Raw genomic sequence first — 15,542 nt, 5'->3', positions numbered from 1 at the left:
TCTAGTTGGTCACTGAGGGGAACAGGATACTGAAGTGGTAATGGATCAAGCACACACACAAATCCATCTCAGTTTTAACCACAAGAAAAGCCATTTCATTTTAACATGGCCACATAAGCCCCAAAGACATGACATCATGGATGGCTGCCAAGCGCTCCATTAATTGTCATTGCCATCGTGGGAAGAAAACAGTGGGGAAACCCACTGATACTTCTGGTGCATGTTGCTCAAAAACCATCTGCACCCCATGAAAGGATTTTCATGCAACCCCCAAAGTACTGTGTGCAAAATACATCAAAATTCTAGGTATTAAGTTTCATTGGCTGAGGAGGGGTACATAAGGAAGGTTTGCATATAGTCCCCCCACTTCCTGGTTAGTTCCAATCACCCCCTCCTTTCCACTGAATGTCCATGTTGTTCTAGATCAGAAACTGTATGTTTGATTTTCTCTTGGAATTGTTATTGTTTTCCAACATTTCCCTTCATTCCTCTACCTCTGTGCTTAGAAATAAATTTTATACTTTTTGGGTGCAAACAAATCCATTAACCAGGTGCACACAGAATGCTATAGAATGTATGAAATGTTAAAGGGAGAGTCCATGTCTCGCAGAGACTAGAACAGTTCATGGGCCCTTTTGGTAGAAGAACCCAACCCAATAGACACCTACCTCTGTTAGAGGATGGCTTAATATCAGACCGCTCAAAGGGTTTAAATCTTTGACAGCAGTGAGCCCAGAAGAGTGCTGTAGAAGCCTGAAAAGGCATGTGAGAGCAGTTCTCCCTTGACTGAAGCAGATGGGCCCTCAATCTGACCCAGTAAGACCTATGAGAATAAGTTATTTTGTTTTATATTAAGCAGACAACAAGGACGATTACCAGGTAACCACTTCAGTATGTGTCCCCATCACTGAAGCCTTTCAACAGGATTTACATTACAGAGGATGGTGTTTTGTGCAGGCTTCAGAAAGCCAGATGCAATTGCAGCTCTCACTGCTGGCATACATGAAGTCAAAATCCTTGAATGTTGTCATCTCATGCTACAGTGTACTACACAATTATTCTTCCCGAGAAGACAAGCTCTGAGTACCCAAGTGGTCATCACATGGAAGGGGGCACTGCTATTTTCAGGGCTGCCAAGAAAGCAGCATGGCCACACAGGGGGCACAGCCCAGGGTCCTTTGCAACCTGGCAACCTGGCAACCTAGGATGCCATGTTCCAAATCTCAGTTTGCACACCACCACCCTCTCTAGGAAGGCAGGTCTTTTGGGGCTGCAAGTGACTGGTTGTGAGAGGTTGCTGCCTGGCAAAACATCTTGATATGGCCCTGGAAGGAGTCCAGACCCAAGCCAACTGGTGCCAAACCAGCCCTGGTTGGCAGTGGATTGGCCAGGCTCCGAGGCTTGAAAGAGGAACCAATAGGAGAAACCAGTCGGACAACGAACACAGCCCCAGCCTGCCTGCAGGGAGTGGAAAGCCTCTTGCCAGTAAAGACCATGCCCAGCCTCACTGTTGTGGGCGGAGGCTGTGTCTACAAAAGCCTCAAGGGAGCAGAAGCCTGCCAGTGATCAGCTCAGCAGGACTCTCCTCCCCACTGCTCACCATGGGCAAGAAAGTTGCTGTTGTCCTCTCAGGCTGCGGGGTGTATGATGGTAGCGAAGTCCACGAGTCTTCGGCTGTCATGGTGCATCTCAGCAGGGAGGGGGCTCAGGTAAGACACTCTTTGCGCTGTCAAGGCCAGTCCCCACTATTTTGCTTCCTGTTATTAATGCAAAATTGGTCAAAGGGCTAAGTGCTCTGCTTATTCTGATGCAAGTGTCATTCTTTCCTCAGCTGCTAGACCAGTGCTAGTTGCTCCACGGTCTCTCTATTTTTGCTGGGAAAGTTTCCATGATCTGTTTCCTCCTCGGAGTCCCCTGCAACCCAGCCTTTTTCCCAGCAAAAGAAATTCTGCAACGCTCTGCCAGCCTGTTCATATGTGCACTTTCTTTAGCTGAGCAACACTTTAATCTGCATTTGCTTCTGTATGTTCTCTAAAGCCAGGAGTAGAGAAGGCAGAGTAGAAATTCTGCTTCAACGGAGAGAGGCTGATTGATGGCCCTGCAGGAGACCGGGGCAAGCTATGGGGGTTTGCTCACTCAGCTGTAATGCCCCTCAACAAAGTTTCCTGTGCTTTCGGGGGGGGGGGCAGATTCGATTTCTTTTTATAATCCCGACTTACATAGTGCAGTCAGTGGCTGGGTGCCACTGGGAGGGTGTGGTCCCAAGCAATGCTAAAACAGACTGGGTTTAGAAACTTTTATGGACATTGCCATGGTGCTGTGGGGAGTCAAAAAGAAGGCAGTTGAAGGTGGCATGTACATTTGGGCCAACGTAGGTTTTTCCTTCAAGTAACAAAAGCCAGTTTAAGTCTGCTTCTGAAAAAGCCCGGCCTCTCACAAGGACATGAAAGACAGGCTTACTGGGTTAGATGCAGGTCCATTCTTTTTCTAAGAACAGACAGATGGTCCAGGGAGGCCACATGCAAGATGTGAAAGGGAGAACAAGCCCTTGTGGTTGGTCCTTGGCAGCTTGGAGTCAGAGGTATACTGCCTCTGTACAGAGAATCTTTCCAGCTGTTATAGATAATAGCCATTGATAGGCCCTTCTTCCTTCATAAGTCTGAATCTCTTTACTCACCAAAACCAGCAGTAATTCCAGCAGGGTGGCTATATTGGTCTGTTGCAGCAAGACTATAAGTCTTGTGGCACCTAAAATACTAAGAAATTTTTATTCCTGTATTCATGGATACTTCCTCAGATGCAATAACTGGATCCTCAGTAGGAAATTATTTTATGGAAGAGTGGAGGAGAAAAGAGCGGGGTCAAGGGTCCATGAAATCCAGACCATTTCCTAGTTTACATTTGTAATGGATGAGGAGACCCAGGGGTTGCCAGGATGGTTAACACTTCTAGTAAGAAATCCCAAGACCCCAAAGCACCAGTGCTTAACTGAGAACAGCAGAGGTTACCTCTGAATAAACTTACTTTGAATTTTACTGCATGTCAGCAGTTTTCATCTGTGATGGTTAAGAAGCTTCAAGTTTTCTGCGTACTGATCTCATTTCTTGCTCGCTGGAAACCCCCCCCCCCCCCATTCTGTGGTTTCAGATTGTTAGGGCTTTCCAGACTACTTTTGTTTAATTCTTGGGGTCCCTCTTGTGGAAGAATGCAGTATCACTGTTCCTGAGACCAGTTAGGGGTCACAAATGACACTATTCTTGTTCCAACTGTATAATGCAAAATGCAGGCTCATACCTCTTTAATTTGCCCTTTGATCTTGTAGAGAAAGAAGAGGTTTAACTCTTTAACCACCACTCAGTTTCACTGTTCTCCACTTGACTGCCATTAACACTCTAAAGAAGAAAATGGGTGTTTTAAACCAAGTACCCTTGTACAGTCAAAGGGAATACCTACCTCCTGGATCAGGAAAGCTCCCAGTTCCTTTGCAGAATCCCCAACTCACCCACTGCTTCCTGAAAACTCTGAAAGGAATAGTCACCTTCCTCACAAGTATGGTTCATGGGCAAAAAGTTCCACGCCTTTAGCACACAGAAATTGTCGCTTTCCCCATCATTGCAGCTCCAAAGTGGAAAAAGCTTCCCCACTGGCTTCCTGCCTGCTCTGCTGTCATTAAAGGTCTCAGAGCCTCTGTGCAGAAATAAGGTTGCAGGAATAGTCAAAGCCCAGTCCACCAACCTGGCTTATTGGCAAAATGTCAAGATCAACGTGATGGTCTTTTTCCAGGTTGAACTTTATGCTCTAGACATCGACCAAATGCACGTGGTGAACCACATCAAGGGGCAGCCAACTGAGGAAAAACGCAACGTCCTGGTAGAGAGTGCTAGGATCGCCAGAGGCAACATCAAAGATCTGGCTACGCTGAATGTGAAGGAACTAGATGCCCTCATCATCCCAGGTAGGAAGAGCCACCTGAACTTAAATCCTGCCCTCTGTATGGCAACAGGCCCTGCCCACGGGCTTCAGAATTTAGCAGATGACATCAGGTCCCCCTGGGCTCTCACATTCTCTTCCTAATCTGACACATCACTGACATGACTGGCATCCTGTTTGAACCCTGTTTCCTATTCCCAGGTGGCTTTGGAGTGGCTAAAAACCTTTGCTCTTGGGCCGTGGATGGGAAGGACTGTACAGTCTCCAAACTCGTGGAAGATACCATCAAGGCCTTCCACTCAGCCAAGAAACCCATTGGTCTGTGCTGCATCTCTCCCGTGCTGGCAGCCAAAATTCTTCCAGGCTGTGAGGTCACTGTTGGGCATGATGCAGAATGCGAGAAGTAAGTGCTCCAGCTGGCTGGGGGTGGGAGATTGTGGGCAGCTCTGTTCCAACTTCCTACTGAGCCTGGCATTCTGAGGCTCATTTTGAAAAGCAAGGTTCTAGCCCTCCAAGCTGCAAAGACAGCACAGGCACTGCCTGGTCAACTCTCAAGCCAGAGAAGGAACTATAAGGGGAGGGGGTGTCAGCTCAAGTACAGCAGCGGCTAGTACAGCTGTAGGTGGTACAGGGAGACCTGCAGGTGGAAAGAAAGGGAGGCACGTATGCATGCAGAACTGGCCCAACACTGCCCTCCCCAAATGAATTTTCTAAAGCTGTCCATCTCCATCTACCTCAGAAGCATGGTGTTGTTAAGATACAAGTCTAGTCCACACAGTACCCTGATCACCCCGGAGGAAAATGTCACCACCTTCCCTCAGCCCTGTCCAGATTTTCCATAAGGGAACCTGACCTCTTAAATAGGCCCACCGGAATGATCTCCCTGCCTTTTCACTTCTGCCTCCACAGGTGGCCCTATGCCAAGACCGCCGAAGCCCTGAAGGAGCTGGGCTGCAAACACGTGAACAAAAATGTCGATGAGGTCCATGTGGATGCAAAACACAAACTGGTGACCACGAGTGCTTTCATGTGCAATGCGCCCATCCACACCATCTATGACGGCATCGGAAAGATGGTCAAAGAAGTGCTAAAGCTTGCTTGAAGGAAACAGGCCCCATCCCCTCCCTTCACCCTTGCTAGTGAAAAGCTCTGGCCACTTCCTGGAGAGGTGGGTGGGAGTAATTTGGGTTAAAGGGGCATCTGCAGCCCATCCACACATATGCCATCCTTGGGTCATTCCCCCACCCACTACTCTCCCCCTCCCAAGCCAATTCCTTGCTTGCAAACAGCACCCCTGCCTCAAACTTAGGCCCTGTTTGGGCAGCAGGAGGAGAAGAGGTCATTTGTCTTTGAAGCAGGACTTCTCCCTTCTCCTCCAGCCAGCTCCAAACATTCTGCCTGCTTCATCATGCCCAGAGCCACAGACTGTGAAGAAGAACCCATTGGGACAAAGAAGATGGATATTAAAAGGATGGCTATACGTAAAGAGGGCTGGATGATGATGGTTAACAGCTGGCTATCACCTTGTGGATGTTGGTGTATTCCCTCCTGCCCACATTCCATACACCCCCCCTCCCCAAATAAAACTGGAACCATGCTAGACTGGCAGTCTGATGCTTATTTCGTGCAGGGGTGAAAAGGTTTGGAGGACTGCAAGAGTGAGTCAGGGCCCCAAGCCTCCCAGAACAACAAGGTCTACCTGGAAGGGCTGTTTTAATGAAAGCAGAACTCTCTCCTCACACAATCAGTAATGACGTGCAGGTAAGGGTAAGGTTAATGATCAGTTTGGGGGACAGGGGAGGATGCTTGGGCTGGTGGCACAGAATGCCTCTCTGTTCTGCCCTTCAGTTTAAAATAATGGCCAGCTGCCTGGGATTTGGATGTAAGTGAAAGAGAGCATGGAAGCCAACCACAGGCTCCTTTTGCTTCTGGGAGAGACAGGAACTCTTGCAGGTGGCTCTGTTCCCCAGTTCTGTGAAGAGCAGGTGGGACAGACATGATGGGTTGGATCCAACCAGCTTTTTTGCTCAGACTGGCTCAATTCTCCTCCTTCCTATAACCCCTGTCTCACATGGGTTTTGTCCATGCAGGTCCCATGATCCCCAGCATAACCTTTTCCAACCCAGTGTGAAAACACACCAACTATCCACTGTGAAACAGCTCTGAAACAGCATAAAGCATTTAATGTGAATTGAATGCACACTGGGAGCTGAAAAGCAAAAAGTTACAGAGCCTTCTCTTCCTCTCACCAGTCACGCTCCACCACCGCCCTGCCGGTCAGTGCATTCTGTAATTCCTGAATAGAAACCACCACCATCTCCATTGCTCCTTGAAGAACAGGGAAGGCTTGAGGGGGAAAGGGCAGAGCTTCCCAGCTCTGATTACAATCATGCTCAAAGAGACAAGAGAAATTCAGCATTAATTGTCAACTTTCTTCAGTATCTTCAGAAACTCCTGCTCATTCACCTCCCCGTCACCATCCACATCAGCTTCATCAATCATTTCCTGCAGGGCAGAAAGGGAGTCAGACTGTAGCCTTGCTGCTTGCAGAGAAGATGACTATAGCAGGTGTGTATGTGCAGAGAGACAGATATGCACAGACAGATAAAGTGAGAAAATGCCCCGTATAGACCAATGCAAACAACATCTCCCCCCTCCCCCCCCCCCCCCCCCCCGGCCATCAGGGGAGCCAAAATGAGCAGCAATGCTCCTGGCAGCTGATCAACGAGAGAAGAGAAAGAGGTGATCATTCCCCCCCTTTTCACATAATGCCTGCTAGGTTTATCATGTACATTTAGAGAAGTGTTCAGAGCCATCCTCAGTTCCTTAAGATATTCAGAAATTAACCCCACAGTCGGGCACTTTACTGAAACAATAACCCCACTTTCATACAAATGCAGATCAAATGGCTAGGTCAGGGGTCCAACAGGTAGTTCATGAGCTACGGATCATTTCGTCAGCTGCTGAGAGCACCTCATCCATCCCCTAGAAAACCAGGGAAAATATCCAAAAAAAAAGTTCTGCTCTGGGTTTTACTTATTTTTTGAAGAAACTTCCATGGGATTATCCTCTGTGCTACTTAGCGGATAGCTTCGTTTTTGGAGTTCTTCCTAATCCATATTCTGTTTCTAGGACAGAGCAAAGCTGGGTAACTTTGCTGGGTGGAAGAGGGACTAGCTTGGGATAATTTTTATTACTCAGAAGTAGCTCTCCTTACAGAAAAGGCTGGCGATCCTGGACTAGGCTCATAGCTTGGCAAAGAATTCTGGATGCATCAGGCATCCTCATCCCAGGAGAGAAGGGGCTCTTCTTCATCCTGCTCTTCCCCCCTTCCAGCAATTGGGTAATTCAGCCCTTTGGGGGAAGAAGACATGTAGCCCGGCCTCTTCACTAGATCACTGGTTCCATCAGAGGTCGATTCGGGAGGATCACACGACGAAGCCCCGCCCCCTGCTTCCGGCCGCCCTGCTTCCGGTCCTCATTCAGCCAGGAGGAGGCAGGAGAAGAGGGAGGAGAAGAGGGAGGAGAAGAGGGAGGGTAAGTTGCTTCCTCCCCGCCTCGGTAAGTTGCTTCCTCCCCGCCTCTCCCCACCCCTGCCTGCCTGGGGCCAGGGAGGGCCTTCGCGGGGCTTCCTCGCACTCCCACCGGCCTTGCAGGTCCACCGCCGGGCCCCTCATGGAGCTCAGCAATGGAGCCGCAAGGCCGGCGGTGGCGGCGGCGGCGGGGACCGTTGGGGGCGGGGGGCCTTCGCGGGGCTTCCTCGCACTCCCGCACCTTTAAGACTAACAAATAGCACCTTTAAGACTAACCTTTAAGACTAAGACTAACTGAGTGGTGGGTGTGGTCTTATGACACACTTCCGGTGATGTCAGGGGGTGTGGCCTTATGACACACTTCCGGTGATGTCAGGGGGTGTGGCATATGCTAATGAGTTATGCTAATGAGTTCCCCTAGCTCTTTTTCTACGAAAGGACCCCTGGGTTCCATGCTACCCACTCATGCACATCCCCTCCACGCACGCTCTACACAAAGAAAACGTAAAGAGTTTGCTTCTGACCTCTGGCCTCCACAAGCTTGGGGGGGGATTATGGCACATGAAGGACCCCTCCCTCTGTTTCATTAGAGAAAAGCTGCCACACCCACCTGCAACTCTTCATCCGTCAGTTTCTCTCCTATCTCACTGGCAATCTGCTTGAGGTTCTTGAAGGAGATTTTGCCGCTCTCGCTGTCCTCAAAGAGCCTGAAAGCTTTCAAGATTTCTTCTTTGGGATCTGTTTGTGACTTAACACAGAAATGTAGGACAAAGGCTCACACCCAGACCCCTGAATTCTATGGCCATCCCTACTCTTCTCAAGTTCTAAGGCCGAGCACAAGCATTAATTGTGCTCAGTTGCTGCTAACATTTCCTTTACACTGAAAGGCTTTGCTCACACACTCGGAGGAAGGGTGGGGGGCTGAATCATATTTGGCACTCATTTTGCCTGGCTCGGTCTGCCACCTAGAATTTGGCTTCAGAAGGGGGGCAAAAGCTGCTTGTCCCCTTGGCCACTGGACTCCCCACATGCTTTTCAACATCCATATGAAATCGCTGGGTGAACTCATCTGGATATTTGAGCTGGGATGTCACCAACATGTGGGTGATGCTCAGCTCTGTCTCACACTTCTGGTGGACCTCAGGGAAGCTGTAGAAACCCTGAACTGGTGCCTGGAGGTAGTCTTGGGATGGATGCAGGCTAATAAATTGAAGCTGAATCCTGGCAAGACTGAAGTGCTATTGTTGAGAGGAAGGGTTTAAGGTGTTCAGTCTTCTGGATGGGGCTGCATTCCCCTTGAAGAAACAGGTCCATAGCTTGGGGGGTGCTTCTGGACCCAGGTATACTGCTGGATAAGCAGGTGGCAGCTGTGGCCAGGAGTGCCTTTTACCAGCTTCAACTGGTCAGCCAGCTGCATCCTTTCCTGGGCAGAAAATATCTGGCCACTGTGGTGCATGCCCTGGTAACATCTTACAGTACTGCAGTGTGCTTTATGTGGGACTGCCTTTGAATAAAGCCTGGAAGTTTCAATTGGTGCAGAATGCTTCAGTGAGGCTGTAGACTGGTCATATCAACCGTATCACTCTAGTCTTGGCCTGCCTCTATTGGCTCCCAATTTGTTCCTGAGCCCCATTCAAGGTGATGCTGTTGACTTATATGGCATGGAGACAGCATACCTGAGGGACTAACTGCCATAAAATCATACCTGACCACTAAGGTCATCTTCCAAGGCCCTGCTTTCAGTGCCTTGCCATCTGGTATTAATCAAGGGAGCCTTTTCAGCCCCAGGGATATTCATCTGTCCCCTTCTGCCAGTGGGTAAAGCCTTTTTGTTTCACTTCACATTCCCTCAATGATCCCTCCTTCCGGCTCTGTGTTTTATGTATACTTTTAATATGTATTTTACTTTTGGTTTTAATTGTTTTTAGCAATTGCTTTAATCCTATGATTTTATAATGTTTTATTTTACCTGTTAAACACTTGGGGGCCCTCACTGAGCAGAATGGCAGCATATAGATTTTGTAAATAAATAAAGTCCATAGTCCTTGAATGCACTGACAAACATTTGTATTTACATTCCCCTCATTCAATTTTTTGTTGTACAGAAATATCTCTGTCATTAGAAACTGCAGCAGAAATCCCACAGAAATGTCACAGGCTCTATGCCGCCCGCCCTGACTTGGATGGCCCTGGGCGAGCCCAATCTTGTCAGATCTCGGAAGCTAAACGGGGTTGGCCTGGATCAGTACATGGATGGGAGACCACCAAGGAAGTCCAGGGTCACTATGCCGATTGCAACCCACCTCTGTTCGCCTTTTGTCTTCACAACCCTACTGGATCACCATAAGTCAGCTGCAACTTGACCACACTTTCCCCTACCACTACTGTGCTGCCCCCGTGCTTTCCCACCTGCTCTGATCCACCCCCCACATCCATCTGACAAAATGGGCATTGCTAAGCCATAACGCCATCTGCCACAATAGGTCTTACAGTCCCTGTAGTGCCTCAAGACTCTTAAAGAACATTTCCATTTATATACACTGTTGAATTGCAGACATACCATTTTTTCAGTCATCACAGAATAAAAGGCATCGAAGCCGATTTTCCCTGATCCTTCCTTATCCACTTCAAGCACAATTCTCTTGAGCTCTTCCTTCGTGGGTTCAAACCCCAGTGCTCGTATGGACACCTTCAGACATTACAAGGCAAGTATCAACAAAGAAAGACAAGGCACTGAGAGATACTTTTAAGTTTCCTTCAACAGGGCAGCTACTCCCCAGGGCCACTTGTGTTAGGGAACACAGTGCTAGGGGGGGAAGACTTAACTCCCCTCCCCCAAGACTGATCCAAGTAAGACCTCCATTGACACAACAGATACTTCAAGAAAAGGGGGGGGACACACACACAAACTTCTGTTCAAGGCACTCAGAGTGTTTTGTGTAACAGAGTTTAGTTAACAAAGTTCTGTATTTGATTTGCTCTCCCTTTTTCTTGAACTGTAAAGTATTGTCACTCCTAAACCACTAGACAGTACTGTGGAAGTACACCATTTAACTGCTAATACTTTAGCAACTGCTAGAAGATTCTAAATAAATTCAAAATGAACTTTGTGTTCAATAACACTTGAGTGTCCTAATAAAACAGAGATAGGCTTGAAGGAATATGGACAGGCAGTTCATGATGGATTTCAAAAAGAACTTTCCTCAGGCAGTCCTGCCAGATAAAAATAGGGCCTGCATTTTTAATTTTCTTCCTTAGTACTTTTATAGTTCGCTTTGTTTAGGTGGACTCGCATAACCATAGCAGAAAACCCTTTCCATAGTGACAGCATCTTTCAATGATGTTTGGCCATAAAATGCGGGATGAGATGTATTTCAATCACTTTTGAATGTTACCTGGCAATATCTTACCTTGTACTTCACGGCCTTTGACTTGCCATTTATATTTTTTCCTTCGTAACCTCATATATAAACATCTACTTAGTAAGAACTATTACATGCACCTCACAAAATGGGCTCTAGTTCACAAAAGTTTATGCTAGAATAAAATCTTATTAGTCTTGTAACAAGATTCCTGTCCAGTTTTGTTGCAACAGACTAAGGTGGCTTGGCTATCCCTCTGTGACTATTGAAATAAACAAGGGATTCCACTTTGGTCTTTTGGCATATGGGAAGCAAATAAAACCAAGGAACTTGCCTTCAGGTCTTTCACGTCAATGGTGCCTGTGCCATCAGCATCCAGCAGGTCAAAAGCCTCTCGCATTTGCTGCTTTTGGTCTGCAGTGAGTTCAAGCTTGGGGCCAGTTCTTCGTTTCTGGGCCATTCCCCCTACTAAGGATTTTTTGGCCTTAGAAGCCTGGAAGAGGGTCAATACCAAAGCAAAAGACACCACTGAGATTCCTTCTTCCAAACAACACTGTCCCAAACAACACTGCTGTTCATCCCACACCACGGGCCCCACGTAGTTGAATGAGGTGATGTCTGCTCCCAACAGACCAGATCAGAGGCTGATGAAACAAACAAAAGGACTCTGGGGGAGCAGCTGTGGCTCAGTAGTGGGGCATCTGCTTGGCATGCAGAAGGTCCCAGGTTCAACCCCCAGCATTTCCGGTTAAAGGGACTAGGTAGTAGGTGATGTGAAAGACCTCTGGTGCAAGGCAGTTTCATGTCTGTTCACGTGTGACTATATGGGACTCCCAGGATTTTTCTGTCTAGTGGAGAGGACCTGAGGGAAGATGCTTCCTGACAGCTCACTGGGTATAGTTGACTCATCTTAACTGCGTCTGACCACTTTCTAATTCACTACAAAAGCTTTTCCAATTGCAAAGTAACTAATAAACCCATTAAACAAATACAACAGGTTCTATCCTTTGAGATCATCAGGGAAAGGCTATGCTCCAATTCTCTTATTAGACAAGATCCAGCAGTTAACAGCAGCCCTTTCAACAGTGGCCCCATCCCAAGTGACAGACACCAGACAGGCATTTTTACACCCAGTGAAATGCACCATCTAGGTACATTGTATCATGTCTGCTATATGCTGTCCACATGGTTGATTAGAAAACTGGTTAGTATTTCATTAAAATTTATATTAATAACCTTTAAGGTAGGGTTGTGTACTGCAAGGGGGGGTCCCTTTGCCAAAACAGTCAAGAATGTCCTTTATTTAACAGCTTTTTAACCTTAATCAGGGCTGCAAAACACTGAATGTATTTCAGTGCTCATACACTCAGCACTTGGAAGGTCCATGAACAGAGAAACACAAAGAGGTGAATGTTACCATGAGCGCCCCCCCCCCCACTTCAGAATGCAAGGAAATGCGCCACCTTGTGAGGACAAGCAGTGAGGACAAACCAGGGGTGCTTATAGCTTCCTGCAGCAAGATTCACCTTGGGAAAGGTGTGCTCTAGCAGACTCCTATGTTTATTCCGGCAGGGACCTGGAGGTCTCCTGGGATTAAAATGATCCCAGAGTACTGGGAACAGTTCCACTGAGGAAAATGGCAGCTTTAGTTGGTGGACATCATGGCATCACACACACGGCCACCGAGCACCCCCCCCTCCCCAAACTTCCGCCCTCCATTAGCACCACCCCCAAATCTACATTTCACAGCTGCTCAGGCTTATAAAGGAGGTGGGGAAGCTGAGCAGGAAGGGCAGGGGAAGTTTCTCCGGTTGAATTTCTGCTTATCGTTCGGACATTCCTAAACACGTAACAACTAACTGAATAAAGAGAAACGGCGGAGTCCTGAAGGGCCGTTGAAAGCTCTAATACGGTCTCGTTGCCACGCCCACACCATCGGGCCCCGCCCCCCTAAGCCACAGAACCCCGGCAACGCGCATTCACCTGACCACGGCAGAGTTCGCTGCCAGTCACGCTTACAAAATGGCGTCGTCCCCTTTCCTGGGCAGCAAAAATATTTAAATCCAGCCGCACTCTACTCGTTCTTCCACTCACTTTCCCTTACTAGCCGCTGCCCTGCCTGGCCGATAGCGTCTTGAACAACACACAGGGCTCGCCTGAGTGCAAAGGGGGTGGAATCCACACAACAGTTCTTTTGGTGGACATTGGTTCCGCCGTTACTATGACAACAGGGTGGGTAGGCGGAATGCGGCTCGGACAGAACGCGCGTGGCAATGTCTTTATGGCGGCGAATATAGTTAGCGCCTGCAAAACGGCGAAGAGAGAACGCGAACCTCGTTCTGAAAACGCTACAGGACTGTGTTTAAAGGGCGTTTGACCTAGAAATTGGTTTTTGAAGTGTTGCTACCCCCTGCGCAACAAAGGTAAAGGAACAACCCCATGAAACGCAGTGGCTGGGTGGAGAATTTCAGCGAATGCATGCTCAAGACGCCTTGCTAAGTTAGTGTGGGTCTGACCCACTGCATGCCAACATCTTCCCTTAACTAGGTCCCTACGCGCTTTGCTACTGAGGCGGGCATTTACTTACAACTACTTTAGGACAGCTGCATCAGCCACAGAAAGGGAAACAATGGACCAACCCCACCAATACTGAAAAAGTCCAGAGAATGGAAGTCTTCCCATCTCAGGGAAATGCTCTCACCATCTACCACATAAAAAATACCTTCTCCCTTGAAGAGCCCACTTGGTATTTGGATTCAAAATGTTCAGCTTGTTAGATTTCCACCTCATAAGCCCCTTATCTAAGCGAATACTAGGTCCCCCTAGAGGCAACTCAAATTTACTTCAAATGTATATACAGCAGTAAAGGTTCCCTTGCTCGAAAGCCAGTCGAATCCGACTTTAGGGTTGCGGTGCTCATCTCCGTTTCAAAGCCGAAGAGCCAGCGCTGTCCGAAGACATTTCCCTGGTCATGTGGCCGGCATGACTAAACACCAAGGTGCACGGAACGCTGTTACCTTCCCACCGAAGTGGTACCTATTTATCTACTTGCAATTTCTTGCCTTCAAACTGCTAGGTTGGCAGGAGCTGGAACTAGAGATGGGAGCTCACTCCATTATCCGGCACCCAAACTGCTGAAGTACTGACCTTCCGCAGCCTGCAGTTCAGTGTCTTAACCACTTGAGCCACCGCAGCTCCAGATCTATATACAGCAGTAGGCTCATACTATTACATTATTACCTACTGATCATCTTAATGACAATTTGCGAGCTGGGCAAGGGCGCAAATATAATACAGTCAAGCATCACACTGGTTTGGTGATTGGGTGAAACCAATGATAACCGTTTCATGTCTTGCCCCCCTCCCCATCATAGATATTAAACATTATTAAGGTTTCACAGGCAAGTACAAGTCAGATTTTATTAAGATACAAAATCAGCTCTGAAGAGTCAGCACGAATTTAAAACGAGAATACATGCAGTCAACAAGCAGAAAACAATGAGCAGATTAAGTGGGACAGAAAAGGTAATACCTTCCTCCGGCAAGATGGGCAAAGTTATTAGGACTCAGTCAGCCACTCACATATCCCACACATCCACAAGCATAATTTGGCAACTTTATTGTCTCCTGGGAAGAATCTGTGAGGAAACACACAGCTGTTCAGAGCTTCCCTGTAGAGTTGACTGAATTGGAGCAATACACTGATGTTGGATGTCATAGAATGGGCAATGCAGCAAGAACATGTTCTGTAGACTCTACGTTCCGTGTGACACCGACAAAGCCAATGAAGACAATGGTAGCTGCCTTCCAGGAGGGCTCCAGGTAATGCATTAAAGCAGGCCAGGGTAGTCTCCAATATTTGGAGATCTCAAGAGATCTAAAATAATCAGCTGGTTGAAAACATTCGGCATGCTGCAGAATAACTGAGTATTTCTATATCTGTGCCCTATCTAGCTGTAGAGCATGATCCCAGAACTAGTTTAATTCTTCTGCTTTCTGATACCCAATATGTAGTAAAACTTGGGAGGAGAGGCCATGTTTCTGGAGTTTCCCATCAACTGTTCTTTGCCAAGTTGAGCAGCAGCTATCAGCAAGGATCAAGGATACTAGACCTACCAGATTGAAAATGAGCTTTAGCCAGTATGTGGATGTAAGTATCCACATACGTGTCTCCAAGATCAGCCCAGCCTCTAATTTGAGACGGGCATTTGGAATACACTGTGGGACTCAAAAGATTACTCGTAGGAACTTCCAGTAAATGCCTATTTTTTGTAAATACAGAGCTGGGAACTGTATAAGAGCTGGATAACAAACTTTTCTTGGAAGACCTTGATTACCGCAGGAATTACTCTTTTGCGAAGCAGAATGTTAGAATGGTGGAGGATGCTCTGTGGGCAGTCTCTGCAGCATGCATTGACTGAGCTCTCTAACATTTAACATGGAGGCCTGTGCCAAGATATTTAAAGATTTTTGTTTGTTCAGTGTTGCAGCCTTTATTTGCTATCTATGGTTTCAATGCTTTTTGGTAAAGATGAGGACTTTCGTTTTTTGGTGGTTTATCTGCTCCACTTTACAGTATGCAGTAAAGGCATGGAGTGGTTTCCTAAGGCCCACCTGTGAATGGGATAGAATAACAGTATCATCTGCATATAGCAAGGCAGGAATTTTTTTATCAGCAAGCTTTGGAGAATGGAAGCTTATATTTATTAGGTTTTGC

At 47.4% G+C, this 15,542-nt stretch overlaps 2 protein-coding genes across 2 annotated transcripts; one reads left to right on the top strand and one right to left on the bottom strand.

Annotated features, from left to right (window-relative positions):
• Positions 1-1,570: 1,570 nt before the first annotated feature.
• Positions 1,571-5,522, top strand: LOC107108549 (ES1 protein homolog, mitochondrial-like). Its single transcript, XM_015408994.1, has 4 exons — positions 1,571-1,709; positions 3,784-3,955; positions 4,132-4,333; positions 4,840-5,522. Exons 1-4 carry the CDS (start codon positions 1,602-1,604, stop codon positions 5,030-5,032), a joined length of 675 nt encoding a protein of 224 aa, XP_015264480.1. The 5' UTR covers positions 1,571-1,601; the 3' UTR covers positions 5,033-5,522.
• Positions 5,523-6,145: 623 nt separating this feature from the next.
• Positions 6,146-12,968, bottom strand: LOC107108546 (centrin-1-like). Its single transcript, XM_015408990.1, has 5 exons — positions 12,809-12,968; positions 11,160-11,318; positions 10,024-10,152; positions 8,074-8,211; positions 6,146-6,435 (listed from the first exon to the last, which is right to left on the bottom strand). Exons 2-5 carry the CDS (start codon positions 11,283-11,285, stop codon positions 6,349-6,351), a joined length of 480 nt encoding a protein of 159 aa, XP_015264476.1. The 5' UTR covers positions 11,286-11,318; positions 12,809-12,968; the 3' UTR covers positions 6,146-6,348.
• Between the last annotated feature and the right edge of the window lie 2,574 nt (positions 12,969-15,542).

The sequence above is a fragment of the Gekko japonicus genome, unplaced genomic scaffold, assembly GCF_001447785.1.
Source record: "Gekko japonicus isolate JY-2015 unplaced genomic scaffold, Gekko_japonicus_V1.1 scaffold19, whole genome shotgun sequence".
Classification (NCBI taxonomy): Eukaryota; Metazoa; Chordata; class Lepidosauria; order Squamata; family Gekkonidae; genus Gekko; species Gekko japonicus.
The sequence above is the reverse complement of the archived record's forward strand: the minus strand, read 5'-3'. Positions and strand labels throughout refer to the sequence as shown.